General features: G+C 61.3%; 1 protein-coding gene across 2 annotated transcripts in view; it reads left to right on the top strand.

Moving 5' to 3' along the window:
• PPFIA1 (PPFI scaffold protein A1) overlaps positions 1 to 17,202 on the top strand; it is a 64,651-nt gene that overhangs the window by 33,400 nt on the left and 14,049 nt on the right. For both annotated transcript variants that reach the window (XM_075545232.1, XM_075545231.1), the window contains exons 11-21: positions 2,133 to 2,264; positions 3,226 to 3,288; positions 4,081 to 4,160; positions 5,925 to 6,060; positions 6,377 to 6,600; positions 7,114 to 7,345; positions 10,732 to 10,874; positions 12,541 to 12,713; positions 13,009 to 13,102; positions 14,373 to 14,454; positions 14,573 to 14,773. In XM_075545232.1, the coding sequence (XP_075401347.1) occupies positions 2,133 to 2,264; positions 3,226 to 3,288; positions 4,081 to 4,160; positions 5,925 to 6,060; positions 6,377 to 6,600; positions 7,114 to 7,345; positions 10,732 to 10,874; positions 12,541 to 12,713; positions 13,009 to 13,102; positions 14,373 to 14,454; positions 14,573 to 14,773 (1,560 nt within the window). The remainder of the gene's footprint in view (positions 1 to 2,132; positions 2,265 to 3,225; positions 3,289 to 4,080; positions 4,161 to 5,924; positions 6,061 to 6,376; positions 6,601 to 7,113; positions 7,346 to 10,731; positions 10,875 to 12,540; positions 12,714 to 13,008; positions 13,103 to 14,372; positions 14,455 to 14,572; positions 14,774 to 17,202) is intronic.

Raw genomic sequence — 17,202 nt, 5'->3', positions numbered from 1 at the left:
CCCCAGCTGGCGGCAGCCCTGATGCGTGATGGAGGCAGCGGGAAGCAGACAGCTAGAGGCAGGGCTCCGGGGCCCAGTCAACCTCCTGGCCGCATGCTGAGTTCGGGAAACAAGCCCACTTGGGTTCCACCTCCTTGCTGCACTTGGATCCTGTCATTAAGACCGTGATGAGTCCATATGGTCCTACCTCAAGCTGCCGGTCAGTCTCTGCTTGAGAAGGGGCAAGGAGGAGTGTGTGCCAGTCCGGGCTCTGGCTCTGTGAACAGACCCTTGCACAAACCTCAACATGCCTTGGCGCAGGGTCCCCTCACCAATGCGCAGAGCCAGGGGCAGGCGGAGCTGGCCTGGGCAGACAGCGGAGCGTGCTGCCCACCAGCACTTCTGCTCCTACTGGGCACCACTCGTGTTTGTGCAGGTTGTGGGCCAGAGCAAAAAGCCCAACGCCCACCATCATGACCAGACTCGGGCACTGTCGGGAAAGAGAACACGGGACACTGGCTTTCCACGCCCTGCCTGAGGCCACAATGCTGGGAAAGGCCAGCCGAAGCAGAACACCTCAAGATTCATCCCGAAGAACAGCACTGCCCATGGGAGGATGGCATCCTATGGCCAGAAGGAAGATCAGTCAGTGCGACCGACTCACGTGTACACACCAACCCCGTTGTCAGCAGTGAAGAGAAGAGCCGCAGAATGGACCCCGTGTCCCCGGCAAGGCCTTCTCATGATGCAGGGACCGTGCTCAGTGGCCTCGCCAGGTGGAACGCTGGGAACAGACTGAGCGCATCTATGGGAAGAGATAGATGGTGGCGGAACTCAGTGCTGTCAGCCAAAACAGGGCCGGGGCCCACTGTAGAGGAGCAGCTAGTGCTCCCGACAAGTTCAAGTTGAAGAAAATGAAAGCAAGTTCACGAGAGCCCCAGAGTATGACTTTGGGGATGTCCCAGTGACATTTCGAGACTGTCTCAGAGACAGGTTTACATGGTGAACAGACGCACTGTGGGCTGAGACAGACGCCGCAGTGAATGAGGAAAGCAGCGGGCCAGGAGGAGGACGAGGAGGAAAGGAGTCGGCGGCACGCACGCTGGGCTGCGGGAAGGGGCGGGTGGGGGGGGCAGTGAAAGAGCCTGCCCAGTGCCTACGGGGGGTGCGGGGATGGCAGGAGGTCATAGAAAGAAATGTACAAAGACGGAAACTACCAAACCAAAGGGAAACATGCTCCGGATTTCTCAGGCCGAAGAGGAGCCTGAAGGGAACATCCAAGCCTGGAGTTGTAACCCTGAAGGATTTTTACGGACAAAAAAAAAAGAAAGGTGGGAGACGCGGTCGTTGTGCCACAAAGAATCGGTGGGCTCCCAGCCGTCTCGTGAAACCGCTGTCACCTGACCAGAACATGACGGCGTTGGAGGACGAATGTCCCACACAGAAGGCAGCGGGGCAAACAAGACTTGGCGGCTCCTAGTCTAGGTGTCTCCCCAGATGGAGGCAGCGCTGGAAGCACCCACTCCTGTCCTCTCTGCTCAGAAGCTTGGAAGGCAGCTGCCAGCCAGCTGCCTCAACTTGACCCATGCTTGTGCCTGTCCCAGAGAAGATTGGCCCGACAGTGCAGAGACGGTCAAGTGCCACGCGCAAGGAAAGTGTGGCTGAGGTCACGCTCAGTAGCACTGAACAGCAGCAGCCACGTGAGACACTGAGCTCCATCGTCACAGCCTGGACAGGGCGATTCAGTGTTCTTAGCGAGCACAGTGCCCACACGTCTAAGGGACACAATTCAGCGCTTTCGCTCACAGATCCACAGACATTTTGAAGACTTCCCCCCCTTTTTTTTTCTTCCCACTTTTGCATCTTAAAACCCTTGTTTTCTCCTTGAAGGCAGACATGAGCTGTTACTCACCACGGCGGTTCCTCCCCCGTGGGTAGGTGAGCTCCAGGCGTGGCGGTTCACAGCCAAGGCCCCACAGAACGGTGCAGGACCTGCCCACCCTTGAGACGTGCCCCCGCCCGGGCCTCCCCCACACCTGGGCTAGCCCTGGTGGCCTCACCGTGGCCCGCTGAGGATGGCCGAGGGGCGGGAGGGCCTCCAGGAGCAGTAGCGTGCTGCCCCCGGTGTTCACCTGCCCCCTGCCCCTCTGCAGGCGCGGCAGAGAGAGAAGATGAACGAGGAGCACAACAAGCGCCTGTCGGACACTGTGGACAAGCTGCTCGCCGAATCCAACGAGAGGCTGCAGCTGCATCTGAAGGAGCGCATGGCGGCTCTGGAGGACAAGGTGGGTGGCTGCCCGGCCTCGTCCTCTCTCGCCCGCACGTGAGGAACATGTTTCTTGTCTGGGGACATGGGCAGCCCTCAGAGCTCCGACCGTTCTCACATGAATGCGGCGGAAAGGAGCAGGCACCTTGATGGTCCCGTCAGCCGATGGTGGTCTCAGCCCTGGGTCTGCCCCTTTGTTGCTCTTAGCCACCCGTTCATCTCTGTCTTGTGGGGAGAGACCCTGGGGCCAAAGCACCAACCCACTGAAACCAGACATTCCCACAAAGCCTGCAGCTTTGTCCTGCCTGGGGTCTGCAGGGACAGCCCTCCCTGGGAGACGCGTCGGCCAGAAATGCGTCTGTGTGGGAGACTCCCCAGTGAGCTTGTGTGTTGGGACAAAGCAGAACTCTTGTCACCATGCTGGCATCTCTAGAGAGGGCATCACTGGACCCCAATGCTGGACAGGGGGCCACCTTTGCAGGGGACATGGATTGGAGTTGTGGAGTGCACAATGAGGTGTCATTTTTGGCTCCCAAAGACCTGGTGGACGACGGTGCCTGAGTTAATTATCCCATGACCTTTGCCCTGAACCTCGGGCCCCTGCTGGGACCCGCAGGGTGGCTGTTTGAACCCACTGGCCCTCTTGGCGTCTGCTTCTGCAGCTAGAACGAGACGCACTGCACTCGGTGTGCTCCGAGGCCAGCAGTCTTCCCTCACATGGCACAGCCAGGGCGACAGCCCCGGAGTCCTGCGGGCAGCTCTGCTCCCTTGTGCATGGTCCTTGTGAGGCGGGTCAGCCTCCTTTAGAAACCGTGGTCAGTGGAGGCCAGCTACCCGGTCAGAGACAAGCATGCTGTGGTCCCCCGGGCCTCCTTGTCGGCACACCCGCGTGGCTGTGTGGCCCACGCTCCTCTGGAGCCCCTTTCCCGCAAAGCGAGGGGCGCCATGCAGAAGTGGCACTGACGGGCCTGTCTCTGCAGAACTCATTGCTGCGGGAAGTAGAAGGCGCGAAGAAGCAGCTCGAAGAAATGCAGCACGACAAGGTGGGTGCCGCTCCCCGCTTCTCAGTGCCGGCCAGAGGGGAGCGGGGCGGGGCTCGGCGGGCTGTGACACGGTGGCCACGTGTCTTCTCCGAGTTCTGACTCCTTTTTGGCTCCTTGGACATCAGCCTGTGAGCATGAACCTACTCCGAGCAGTGTGACGTAAGCACACGTCCCCTCGTGTCCCTGTACATCTGTCCCCAGCAACCCCAGAGCCAGGGAACCCATGCGTCCACGGCGTGTCGGCATGTGTCACGTGAACGGTGCCCGACCCCGGAGCCGTTCTCTTTGTCCCGCCCATGGAGCCTCTCTGGATGGCCACTGAGCTCCGGGACACTTGTCAAGCTGGCTGGCTGGGGCTACTGTCAGAGTGCACGTGTGTCTGTGAGGCACTGTTTGCGCACGCGCGCACACACACACAGATGCCCCCAAACATGGGCCCCACACACAGTTTGTTTCATATCCCCCCTTCACTGTGGTTCTCTTAGAGGCTTGGTGGTATGAGTGCACGCGTGGGCGTGAGTGTGCATGTGTGTACCTGTGCACCCATGTGTTTGCACGTGTGTGGGGGCGTGTGTGTACTCATGCACCCACATGTTTATGTGTGTGAGCGCATGGGCATGCACCCACCCTTGAGTTTGTGTGTGCGTGAGTATACACGTGCCTGTGTGTGTGCGTGCTTGTGTGTGCAAGCCCAGCCTCCCGCAGGCCTTGTCCCGGTCCCCTGAGTTTGGTGGTGCTACTGGCACGGAGAATGGACGTGGTGCCCACATGCTTTGCCCTCTGCTCTCCCAGGAGCAGCTTGTGCTGAGCGTGGAAGCGCTGCGGGCAGAGCTGGACCAGATGAAGCTGCGAGGGCCTTCGCTTCACCATGGGTACGTCGCTGGCCAGTCCTTGTCCTGTGGCCTCCTGGCCCTGGGGGGCGAGCCTGCCCTCCAAGAGGGGGCATTCCCTGAGAGGGGCTTAGCTAACCTCCTGGGGTGTCTCCTCGCCTCAGGACATACCTCAGGAGCAAGGGTAGGGGCCTGGAAGGCGGAGCGCCACCAGCTGGTGTTTGGATGCAGGGGAAGGACTTAGGATGACCCAGTGTGTCCCCAGGTGTCCTAGGAGGGCACCTGCTCCCGTGGACGAGCACGGTCCCTGTCCTTCACATGTCTCCTGTGAAGGAGACGTGTCCTTCATGCGTCACTGACATGTCGAGGAGTGGGCCGCCTGGATTCCCACCTGCCCCACCCCGCCCTTTCCCCAGTGTGAGTAATCCTCCGTGTCCTGATACGCCCTGTGCTCCAGAGGCGGGATCTCATCCAGCCAGCCTGAGCCACAGACGGGCACAGGGCTTTGTGTCAGGCAAGCACTGGCAGCGTAGTGGTTAACGTGCTGGGCTCAAACCACAGTCACTGGCAGCTCCAACGCAAACGGACAGATGGGCTTTCTGCTCTTGTAGAGTCACAGGGCCAGTTCTGCCCTGTTCTGTGGGGTCTCTGTGAGAGGCAGCTCTGCTCTGTCTGGTAGGTTGAGAAGAGTCAGAATCGATTTGCAGGCAGGGAGTTAGGTTTTATTGTTGGTGCTGGCTGAGGGGGAACTTCATGTTGCGGGGTGAGGGGGAGAGCGTTGCTGCAGACATACGGACCTGTGGCTGTGGGACTGACCCTCCAGGGAAGGAAACAGGAAGGCAGGTTGGTGGAGAAGGAGCGGCAGGAGCAGGTGGAGGAAGCCCTGAGTGAGTGGCCAGTGCCATCAGCCTTTCAGAGGGCCTGCTGCCCAGTGCTCACGTTAGGACGGAGTGACCGGAAGGAATGGGAGTAACTAGGTAGACAGGAAGTGAGCCTGCTGGCGGTGAGTGGAGAGAGACCGATGAAGGACGGGGCCGTGCATGTGTGCACACTGAGGGCCAGGCAAAGAGCCCTTGCTCCAGAAAGCCCAGAAAGCAGTGAGTGGGACCCAGGCACCTGGTGCCCGGTGAAGAGGGACGGGCAGAGCTGCATGTGTCGGGCAGTGAGGGGAGCGGGCCCAGCGAGTTGAGCACCCAGGCCCAGGGAGGATGCAGCAGTGGCCAGCTGTTAGGACACGCCTATGCGTTCTTTGTGACTCTCAGCCAGTCTGGCTTTTGTGTGGAGAGGAAGGGCAGGCACCCTTGGAGAGCTGGAATGGTCATCGGCGGGCGGGCGGGCATAGCACTGACTGTGGACTGAGCAACAGTTGGGGACTTTCTGGGAGAAGTCAGTGGTTGACTGTGTCTGCAGGTCCCGTGGAGGGTAATAGGGGGCTCAGTTTGACCCAGTGAGTGGGATCTGTGTCCCAACATGTTTGAGGGGTCTGGCCCTGGGGCCAGGTTGCCCAGGCCAGGAGCCCTTGTAGGGGCTTCCCCACCCCTGGGGGGCAGTGGCTCTGTCTTGTCTGTTTCTACAGCTCCCCCAGCCAGGGTGGCTGGTGGCTGCTAACGGGACTACACACACAGGCTGTGGTGCCTCGCTCGGGCAGCACCAGCAGGGGAGTCTGGGAGGAGGGTCTGCAGGCAGCGGGAGCACTATCTTGGCGTGCTGGCTGCGTGGGGTGGGACACCCCAGCCCTCCACAGAGGTGCTGTCTCCAGACTGATTGCTCTTCTCTCACAAGCCCCCTCTGTGCCCGTCCGTCTAGCCGGCCACACCTGGGCAGTGTCCCAGACTTCAGGTTCCCAGCAGCTGATGCCCATGTAGAGGCCTACAACACTGGCCCTGTGCTGCGCCGCCCCCAGAGAGGCCGTGTAGCTGCTCTTCGAGACGAGCCATCCAAGGTGAGGACCTGAGTGCAGGTGCTTGAGGGTCCTGGCAGGGTCTAGGGGTGGGAGAGGAGCGTTTGAAGGTCCTGGCAGGGTCTAGGGAAGGGTTGGAGGGTCCTGGCAGGGGTGTCTTTTCAGCAGTGCTTCCCACGAACCTGGGTCTTGGGGGTTTTGCTCTATTGTGTGTCTGGTGAGCGTGTGTACAGCAGGTCTGGATCCCACTGATGACTCCCCACTCAGCGGGGGGGGGGGGGGGGGGGCGGCACAGCTGGATTTGCCACGTGGCCCTGTGTTTGCTCAGGCCTCTCCTGCCCGCCCCGCCCCCACGCAGGTGCAGACGCTCAATGAGCAGGACTGGGAGCGCGCCCAGCAAGCCAGTGTCCTGGCAAACGTGGCACAAGCGTTTGAGAGCGACGTGGACTTGTCCGATGGGGAGGACGATAGGGATACGCTCTTCAGCTCTGTGGACCTGCTGTCGCCCAGTGGGCAGGCCGACGCCCAGACCCTGGCCGTGATGCTGCAGGAGCAGCTGGATGCCATCAACAAGGAGATCCGGTTTGTGCTGCCCCTCGCAGAGACACACCCGTCCTCACGCAGGTCTGCGTGGTGACCAAGTCCTGCAGACTCGAGGTGCACAGCCACAGGAGAGGGACCTGCACACACTAGTCAGCGCGTGCAGCTGACGTTGTCTGAGTTACAGGGTTCAGGGGTCCCTGCCTCTGCCCAGGTGTTAGGGGCCTGGCTGGAGAGGCCTGGAGGGGGAGCTCACCACTCACCCAGGACACTGACAAAACAGACACACCCACACACACCCCCATCAGAAGCTGTGCCCCCTGGCTGGATGGGGATCGCCCTCGGCTTGGCCCTTCGGTGGATGGAGCTCAGGCTCCACCCTCCTTTGAGGCCACCCCTGGCCCATTGCAGCGTGCCTGCTCTGAGCCCTCTCTTCACTAGGCACCCAGCCCCCAGTGGCCCAACAGGGGGAGGTGTGTGTGGGGGAGGAGGATGTGTGTTTGTGTCTGGCCTGGGTCCTGGTCTGCGCAGGCACTGAGCCTCGCTTCTCCGCAGGCTGATCCAGGAGGAGAAGGAGAGCGCTGAGCAGCGGGCCGAGGAGATTGAGAGCAGGGTGGGCAGCGGCAGCCTCAGTGACCTTGGTCGCTTCCGGCCCCTGGGCTCCGTTCCCCCACACCCCTCCTCGGCACTGGCTGGCTCCTCCCCTCCAGGCAGTGGCCGTTCCACCCCGAGACGCATCCCCCAGAGTCCAGCCCGGGAGGTGGACCAGCTGGGCATCATGACACTGGTGAGCAAGCCCGTGGCCCCTCCCTTCACCCTGCCCGGCGCAGGCCTGAAGCCCAGCTTGCAGTGGTCAACATCCTGGTCAGCAAATGCTGGGGATCCCTGGGCGATGGACTCGCCTCACAGAGGCTTCTGTGGCTGCAACTGTGTGGTCAGCAGCCTGCAGGAGGAGTTTCTCTGGGGACGGATGGTTGCGGGGTGCCTGGTGGCACAGTAGCCAGAGATTTGAGCCCAGCCGCCGCTTCTCGGGAAAAAGATGAGGCAGTCTGGTCCTGTACAGGTAGGCAGCCTCAGACAGCCTCCTCCAGGCAGACCTGATCTGTCCCAGAGGGTCACTGTGGGTCGTCATTGACTTGATGGAAGCAGCTTTGGTGTCAGGCCTTTGGGAATAGACATGACACGAGTGACATAGCCTGGGCACAGAGACAGTGTGCCCAGAGAAGGTGGCATCCATCTCTCATTGGGAGTGCCTTGCTGAGGGAGACAGGATGTGCCAGCCAACAGTACGGATGCACCCTCAGCTCACTGCATCCGAGCCGGGCCTCGCACGGCGGCTGGGATTGCAGGAGGGCACCCCCGTGCCACTGGGAGCCCTCTGGGATCTAGACCCGGGGTCCATCCAGGAGGGCCCACGGCTCTGGGGTCTGGCCTGTGCCGGTTTCCTGAAAGCCCTGCCCGCTTGCCGTGCGGATGGTGGGGACAGTACCCACTTGGTGTTGGCAGTCTTGGTTCCCCGTTTCTGTGTCGGCTGCTGTGTCAGCCAGCGCTGGAGCAGAGGGCGTCGTCGCAGTCAGGGCCCTCCACCTTGAGGGGTTCCGTCCGCGGCTGTCATTCCTGTGACGTGGTAGTGAGTTAACTCTTGGAAGGTTTTTGCCCTCCTGTCCCAGCGTGCTCGAGAAGCAGTGGGCTCCACCCCGGCCCCTGGCCCTGTGCAGCCTGTGCTCCCAGCTGCTCCCTCCCCGGTGGCCACAGGTAACCAGCAGGGCCAGCAGCTATAGCCAGATTTGGAGCTGGGCTGCAGGAAGGACAGGCTGCTAGGGTCTGGGTTTTTTTCTTGGTCTGTCTGCATTTCTCAAAACACGAAAAAAGACCGGTGGGTTCTCCTTCCTGCTAGCAATGCACACAGGTGTCCCCTGGGAGCAGCTCCGGGAGCTTCGGGAGGACGTGGCCGCTCTGCACCATCTGCGCACAGCTGGCGAGCCTCCCATACAGAGGTGCCCAGAGCTGCCGGGCTTTCCAACCGCACGTCTCCCGCGTGTAGAACGCACCTTCATAGGGGCCCTGGTAGCTTCGTGGTGACCACAGGGTCAGCAGCTGCTCCTTGGGAGAAAGATGAGGTTGTCTACTCCTGTAAAGACCAGCAGCCTCTGGAACCCACAGGAACAGTCCTGCTCTGCCCCACACGGTCACTGGGAGCTGGAGTGATTCCTTCCGCTCATGGAACTTTCCAGATAAAAAGACCTGATAGGAAATGCAGGCTGTACGGCTGGGCAACCCCACCTGTCGGGGGTTGGGAGAAGGGGGGCTGTGTCCTGGGGTTCTGCTCATAGAGTGCTTCCCGTGTGACACCTTATCTTTGCGATGGTGTAGCCCAGTGCCAGCGGAGGGTGCTGTCAGCTGAGAGTGGGAGTGGGCCGCCCCCTTCTACCACAGGTGCCCCAACAGCTGCTTCCCCGTCAGGCGTCTGCCCCAACTAGATGGGCTTACCGTAGCCTGTAGCTCTGTGGAATGCATTTCTCAAAGGGGACCTCAGGGAAGGGGACGTGGTGTTTCGTGTTGCAGAGGGGGGTGGGGGCACCTAAGTCCCTGCTTGCTGGCTCGCTCGCCCGTGTGCCTGGCTGTCCCCACAAGGGTGGGGATGTCCGCAGTAAACCTGCTCTCTCTGTCTCTCTGCATGCTTCTCTCAGCCCAGCGACTTAAGGAAGCACCGTAGAAAGGTAACGTGCCCCTAGCCCACTGTGGTCTGTTCCCCACGCAGCCTGTCCTGAGTGAGTGAGTGACATAGACTGTGGTGACCTGACCGGGCCTTCATTCCTATGGGCACCGGCCATGTCTGGTCTCCAGAGCAAATGGGCTGCCGCAGAATGTGCCCTGCACTCAGACTGTCAGCCCCAGTAATTCCTGCCGCCGCGGCAGGCTGTCTGCGGCTTTGCATTTGGAGGGCCCTCGCTAGCATTAGTCCAGCTGGGACTGCGTGCCAGGCTCCGTGCCCACCCCACCCCACCCCACAGACAGCAGGCCCAGGGTGCCGTGGGGAGCAATGCAGGCCCTGCTCCCGGAGAGAGTCCAAGCGCCCAGAGGAGCTGTCCGGTGTGGCCCTCTCTGTGACCACTCACCGTCCCAGGGCCCTGGCCAGCTGACCACAGACCTCAGGGTCTGTGCACACCCCATGCGGCCCAACACCCTCCTTCCCCACTAAGTGGTGTGTGCAGGGCCCAGGCCCCACTGGGCACCATGCAGAGGGTGAGGCTTTAGCCCCGAGTTGGGTCCCTATGTGAGCAGATGCCCGCACGACCTCAGCACTGCCGACTCGTCACGATGGCAGCCCTGACCTCGGGGCTCTCACAGCCCAGCAGGACGCAGCTCTGGGCGGGTGTCCTCTCAGCTGCCCCCAGGGATGCCCCGAGTCTGCTCTCAGGCCAGAATCTGACGCCTGTCCCTGGGTTTCCCTTCACTCAGTCTGGCCTTCCCAGCCCTCTCCTTGTCTCATAACCACCCCCTGTTAGAAAAAAATGACTCACCCCAACCCCTGCAATGAAACCTTTGTTCTCTGGCCCATCATCCAGGATAGTGTAGGTCTCTGCTTCCATTCCAGCACCGCCTCCTGGAAGCACTGGTGTGCAAGAATGCCTGTGCGGGGTGGAGTCTGTCAGAACCTCCGTCCTGCCTGGGGCTCTACCGCTGAGCCTCCCAAGTGAATGGGCCCAGCAGGGAATGCAAGTGGATGTGTGTGTGTGTGTCCCTAGGAACCTGTGTCGGGCATGGCAGTGGGCTGCTCTGGATGCTTCCTTTTGGGAGGGGGTGCGGCAGAGCGTGGTTCTGTCCACAAGCTCTTCGGCTCTTAGGGAGCCATGGTGGTGCAGTGGTGAGCCCTAGGCCCCCTGAGCCCCCGCTGCGCTGCAGGAGAGAGATAGGCTGTCTGCTCCACGAGGGAGGGACCCGGGGGGTGTTGTGCGCTGTGCGGTGAGTCAGACTGTTACTGTAGGCAGCCTCAGGAGAAGAGCAGGAGCCGGTGTTCCGGAGCGCAAACCCGCACTGAAACCCAGGGGCTGCCCTCAGCCTTCATCCAGCTCTCCACAGCCTCCAGTGCTGTGCCTGGGAGACCAGGGCCTGGGGGTGGGTGTCCATGGGTCCGGCGAGAGTGACCTTCTGCTCACCCATCACCCGCAGTTGCTGGCTTCCCGAGAAGAGGTACGAGACGACAAGACCACAATCAGATGTGAGACGTCCCCGCCCTCGTCCCCACGCTCCCTCCGGCTGCACAGGGGGGCCTTCCATGCAGCCAGCCACGAGGACATCAGGGACATCCGCAAGTAAGGGGCCCGCTGCACAAGTCCTGCGAGGATGCATCCTGGGGCAGTGGGGAGTGGTAGTGCCTGCGGGTCAGGAAGGGGTGAGGCGGCGACCAGTCAGAGGCCAACCCTGAAGGGGAGGGAGGCGCCCAGGGCTTGGGCTCTCGCAGCTCTGGTCCACCGGTCTGGCCGGCCCCCTTGGCTGCAGGTCCTGCAGACTGGTCTCCGTCCAGCTGCTCTTGATGGGACTTGCCGAGCAAATGAGCCCTTTCTCATCGGTGGGCCCTTCCTGACATGAGGGCCGGCCTGCTTGGTTAGGCTGCTGGGCACTTGGTGACATTCAGGTGACTCTGGCCTCTTGGGGGGGCACCCATGCCCAGCGTGCTAACTTCAAGGAGCAGTCAATGAGCCTGATCCTACACACTCCTCTCCTGACACTCCCCCTCCTACACTGACACACCTCTTCCCTCACTGATACTCCCCCTCCACACTATCACGCCCCCCTCACACATCCTCCCCCACCGACATGCCCCTCACACCGATACACCCCCCTCCCATGATGTTGTACCCCTCCCACACTGACATGCCCCCCATTGACATGCCCCCTCACACCGATACACCCCCCCTCCCATGTTGTACCCCTCCCACACTGACACACACCCCCACTGACATTCCCCTACACACCTGTCTCCCCCTCCCATTGCTGACATGCCACCCTCCACACCAGCCCATTAGTGACTTGGAGGTGGGCCAGGTGGCACCTGAGGGCTCTCCTGCCACTGCCCACCTGGCAGTGCTCACTGCTGCCATCACACTCGTGGTGGGGCAGGGATGCTGGAGCTGGGCACCTGGACTTTCAGGAGCCAAGGCTGAGCTGGCTTCATTTGTTGCCCTCCTGATCGTCCAGGGGCGCTGGGCTCACCTCTGACAGGACACCAGCCGGTGGGCAGGGCTGCTTGCCCTCCCTCCTCCACGTGTGGTGTGCTGGCGTGTACGGCCAGTCTCCTGGGCCCCAGGTGTGAGTGAAGCGACATGAACCGCTGCCTCTGCAGGTCAAGCTGTAGTGTCACAGCTGTGAGGGCCCAGCCGGTGCGGCTGAACTTGACACAGTGCAGGCTGATGCTGCCCCACAGCCCGCAGCCCTGCCTGACAAGCACTGAGAGTGTTTGTAACAGAGTGCTGACCGTCGGTATCAAGAGCCGCATCTGCAGAGCAGCTCTGCCACTTGTGGTTACTGGTTGGGCTGCTAACCGCAAGATCGCAGGTTCAAAACCTCCAGATGCTCCTCAGGAGTAAGGGTGACTGTCTGGGAAACCTGCAGGGCATATGCACCCTGCAGTGGGCATCAGCCCATCGGCAGGGAGTCTCCTTGCTGTGTGGCACACAGAAGACCTGAGGGAGGCAGAAGGGCGGCTTCCCTGGAGCAGTCGTGAGTTCTGGCCTCTGTCAGAATGGGAGGCAGAGAGTAGATGGAGAGCGCTGTGACTAATCACAGCCTGCCGTATTAGCTGGATGCGGAGCCCCAGACAGTCTCTCAAACAGTGAAGAAGGAAGAAAGGAAATCTTGGGAAAGGGGGCGTCAGATGGATGGGTAAATGGGTGCTGCAGCGGCCACGGGAGGTGGTGGTGTGTGTGTGTGCGCGCGTGTGTGCGTGCACAGGGTGGAGGTCACTCCCCCCTCTTGCAGCTCCACAGGCTCCCAGGACGGGCCCGTGAGCAACCCCAGCAGCAGCAGCAGCAGCCAGGACTCGCTGCACAAAGCCCCCAAGAGGAAGGGCATCAAGTCCTCCATCGGCCGCCTCTTTGGCAAGAAGGAGAAGGGCCGGCCCGGCCCAACCGGCAAAGAAGCCCTGGGGCAAGGTGGGTGCTTTCTGGGCGCTTCTAGGCTCCTTGGGATGTCTGAGGGTTGGGCGGAATGTGTGCTTGACCAGAGCTCTGTGGGTCCATTTCTTATACGCACGTACACTCACAGTTGCAAATACACACTCACACACGTACACTGACAGTCACACACGTAGACTCACACATTCACACCCGTGCACACTCACAGACAGCCCCTCACTTGTGTGCACTGCTCTCTGGAGCGGAACCCACGGGACAGGTGCTGGGCAGGGTGTGCGCTGACTGCACTGTCAACACTGCTTTCTTCCCCCAGTCGGCGGGGCTGAGACCGAGTCCACTTCTCCAGACGCCTTGGGCATCAACAAATTGGGCGGGCAGGCGGAAAAAAATCGTAAACTTCAAAAAAAGTAAGCGGAGTTTCCCCTTCCCTGGGTCTTGGGAGTCTGTTCATCAGCAAGAACTTATTTCCAACTTATTTCCCACAAGCAGGCTTCCCCCCCCCCCCTTCCCTGGTTGGCTTCACGAAGGCTGACCCAGTGCCTGCGTCCAGTCTTGGGCCTGACCACCCCCGGCCGCCTGGTTGGGCTCAGCTGGTGCCTGTGCTGCAGGCTGGGCAGCACTATGTGCGCTCCTTCTCACCGGGTACCACCCATCACTGCCTCTGGGGCTCTGGGGGCAGCTGGGACAGTGCGTAAAGTCAGGGCTCCTTTTTTTTTTTATCCTTTAACTGGGACTTGTATACCTCTTATCACACTCCATCCATCCATTGTGTGTCAAGCACATTTGTACATTTGTTGCCCTCATCATTCTCAAAACATTTGGTTTCTACTTGAGTCCTTGGTGTTAGCTCATTTCCCCCCTTCCTCCCAGATCCCCACTCCCTCATGAAACTTTGATAATTTATGAATTATTATTTTGTCCAGGACCCCTTTCTGACACCAACTGGGGTGGGCATTGCTTCTCTTTGCCAGCCCCTCTCCCATCCCTCCCTCAATCCTCCCCCCCCCATCCACTATCCTTCCCCCTTACCCCCCATCCCTGCTCAAGGTCAGTGTGCACAGGTTAGCAGGATGCCACCTGTCTGACTCAGGCAGCTGAGTCTCTCTACCCGAGGCCTCTTTGGGCTTGATGACTCAGTGAGGCCAACATGACCAGGAAGTGCTGGGTCAGGGGCCTGTACCCCCCTCTCCAGAGGGAAGGGGAGCCACAGGGAGAGGGGCTCGACTGACTGCACAGTTAAGGATTTCTGAGATGTGTCACCCTCTGGGGGAGCAGACGGCCTCCAAAATATCCTTTGGAGATATTGGGGGTTTGAATCCCCGGCCTTGTGGTCAGCAGCCCTGTGCTAACTCCCCACCTGTCAGGGCTCCTGGTTAGATGGCAGGAACCTTGACTTCAGCAAGTGCTGAAGGTTTGCCGTTCTCGCTCCCGGGAAATTGAGGCAGATGGGCCTCCTCCTGGGTGTCTGCTCTCCTGAAGGCTGACAGCTTTGGCCTGCCCTGGGGACTGTGAGCCGGATACCGGTGTCCCCATCCCCTGGCAGGTTTCTAGGCCGAGGCCAGAGCCCTGTCAGGCAGAGGATGGTGGTGCTGTGAGCTGACAAGCGAGAACCTGAGCTGGCCGTAGGGAACAGGGCCATTGGCTTCTTGGGTCTCGCAGTGTTCGTCCCTTTTGCAGACACGAGCTGCTGGAGGAGGCTCGGAGGCAGGGCTTGCCGTTCGCACAGTGGGACGGGCCAACAGTTGTCGTGTGGCTAGAGGTACCTTACTGCCTGTCCCCCACTCGTATCCCTGCCTCCCCAAGCCCACAAGGGATGGGGCTGTGTGCCATGGGCAGGGCCCAGTCTGGCCTGGCCTGACCTGCTCATCTGCCTGCAGCTCTGGGTGGGGATGCCGGCCTGGTACGTGGCAGCCTGCCGTGCAAACGTGAAGAGCGGGGCCATCATGTCGGCACTGTCAGACACAGAGATCCAACGGGAGATCGGCATCAGCAACCCCCTGCACCGGCTGAAGCTGCGCCTGGCCATCCAGGAGATCATGTCCTTGACCAGCCCGTCGGCCCCTGCCACGTCCCGCACGGTGAGTGGGGCGGGGAGCGCTGCAGGCTCACAGCATCACACGTGCTTGAGAACCCTGCTCATGCTGTCTGTGGTTGTGAGTGAAGAAGCCTTTGTGGGAAAGTCATGCTCTTCTGCGGGACTTCTCACCCCTGGGGCAGCCAGCGGGCTTCTGAGGGAAGGAGGAGCGCTGGGAATGGGGCTGGGTCCCGGCTCCCTCTCGCAGCTCACGCAGCATCCGTGGTTGGCCATGGGTGTCTGCTCCGGACTGTTTGCAGAGCCGTGGCCTTCTCGGTCTGACTGCCCGGCCCTTCTTCCAAGCACCCTCGGGCAAGGCTGAACCACCAGCCCCTTGTCAACTGTGCATGCCACCAGGGCTCCTGAAGTAGGGATTCAGGGGGGCCCCGGCACCAGTCTGTGTGCTAGACAGAGCCCAGTGTACCTGCACCCACAGCTAGAACCAGGGCCCCACCAGGCCCAGGGGAGGCCCCCCGAGAGGCATAGCTGTGGAGAGCTTTGTGAGCTGCCCAGACCCCAGCCTGGCATCTACACATGCTGTGTCTGAGGTCTGTCTGCTGCACAGTCATGGGCTCCAGGGAGCCCTGCTTGACTGTGGGGGCCCTGCTCCTGGGAGAGACTGGCTAGCCAGGCAGTACTACTCCAGGTGCCCCAACATAAAGGCCACACTCTTGGGGTACAGACTCCAGCTGAGGCATTTCCATCCAAGGGCATGCAGCCTGGATCTCCTCCCTGAGTCCTCTCCCTGAGTCCTGCAGCCTCCCGCCTGCCTCCTGCGACAGGACGCCCTGCTGCTTGCCCGGCAGGAGTGTTGTTGCTGCCATGTTGGAAGCTCTGCCTGGTGGGGTCACCCCACCGTGGCGAGGGACTGCTTCTTGAGGATTGTGTTCGTTGCTCACAAGTGCGCACGGGTTTCCTCTCGCTCTCGCTGGCCTGCCTCATGTTGGCAGTGGCGGCCCAGTGACCGGAGGGTGTGGACATTGAAGGTCATGGAAGTTTCCCCTCTGGGCCCCTGCTGCCGCTGCGTGTCCCTGTCGCTTACCTGTCTGCCTCCTCTCCTCTCGCTGCCTGGACGTGACGGGCGTGCCGGGGCCCCAGACCACAGGGAATGTCTGGTTAACACACGAGGAGATGGAGACGCTCTCGGCCACGCCCCACACGGTCAGTGCGGCCGGCCCTCGGCCGTTGCGCTGGGGGGCGCTGGTGTGCATTGAGTGCCCAAGGGGAGCCTGTGCGTGTCTGCTGTCCAGGGCCTGCCTTGCCGGCGCTGCAATCCTCCAGAAGGGCCAGGGTGGGGAGATGCTGGCCCCGGTCGGGTCCTTGCATGAGAAGGGGTTGCGGGTGGGCATGCGCCCTGCATGCAGCTCTGAGTGATTTGTTGCCTTGTTTTTTTGTTTGCTTTGCGTTGCTTGGGGCCTGTGTGCTCAGTGCAGCTGTGCCAGCTACACAGCTTCGAGTGGCCCGGGACTCTCACCCACACTAACAGTTCTGTTCTTTTGCATCCTGACCACGTAACCTCAGGAGGATGAGGAGGGAAGCTGGGCTCAGGTGGGAGACTCTCTGTACTACTCCCAAACCCTACGGCCTTAGCACAGACCAAGAGGGACCCCTGTTGGCTGCCCCCCTGGGTGCAGGCCCAGGGGGGGGTTGCATGTGGTGGGGGCCCCGGGATGCAGGCCCCGAGCTCAAGTGGTGGGGGCCAGAGCAAGGCTGACGCACGGCTCATGGACAAGTTTGACCTCCTCCCCGGGGCCTGCACAGGGCATTTGCTTTCCTTCACACCAGTTGTGCTGGAACACGACTTCTTCATGGGGAACCGGTTTCTGAGGCAACGTCTGCCACCCCACTGGGTGGGGCTCAGCCTCGGCCTGCTGCCGGGGAAGCTGGGTCCTAAGACATTTCTGAGTGCCCCCTCCATGTCTCCAGGGGACATGGTTCTGTGTGCTGCTCAGCTCACAGGCTAGGCTCCTCTGAAACCCTGTCTGCTCTGCTTCCTGCATGCTGGACAGTCCACGAATTTTACCCCCACAGCCTGCGCCCTGACCCCCGACCCCCCTCCCTACACACACTCACTCCCACGTGGTCGCGTCTCCTGGAAAACACTTCACCTGGGAAACTCCAGCTGGTCTCAGCCTGGCTGCTAACACCATCGTCCCTGCTGTCTCTGCTTCCCCTGAGCTGATGTGCCTTGGGGTCTTGATGCAGCCTCCCAGCTCGGTTGGCCCGCCCTCACTCATGGGGGAGGCTGCGGGCGTCTCCGGGGGTGGGTGTCAGTGGGCATTGCTGTGAGTGAGGCCGAGTGCTGCCGGTGGCACCTCGTGTGTAGCCAGTCCCTGGGGCCCTCGGGAAGGAGCGTAGAGAGGAAGGCAGGGCACAGCGCTGCTGCCTCCTAGTGATCCTTCAGGCTTCAGGTCAGCCCCGGCTGCTGTGGGT

The sequence above is a fragment of the Tenrec ecaudatus genome, chromosome 4, assembly GCF_050624435.1.
Source record: "Tenrec ecaudatus isolate mTenEca1 chromosome 4, mTenEca1.hap1, whole genome shotgun sequence".
NCBI lineage: Eukaryota > Metazoa > Chordata > Mammalia > Afrosoricida > Tenrecidae > Tenrec > Tenrec ecaudatus.
This window is presented reverse-complemented; position numbering and strand designations above follow the sequence as displayed.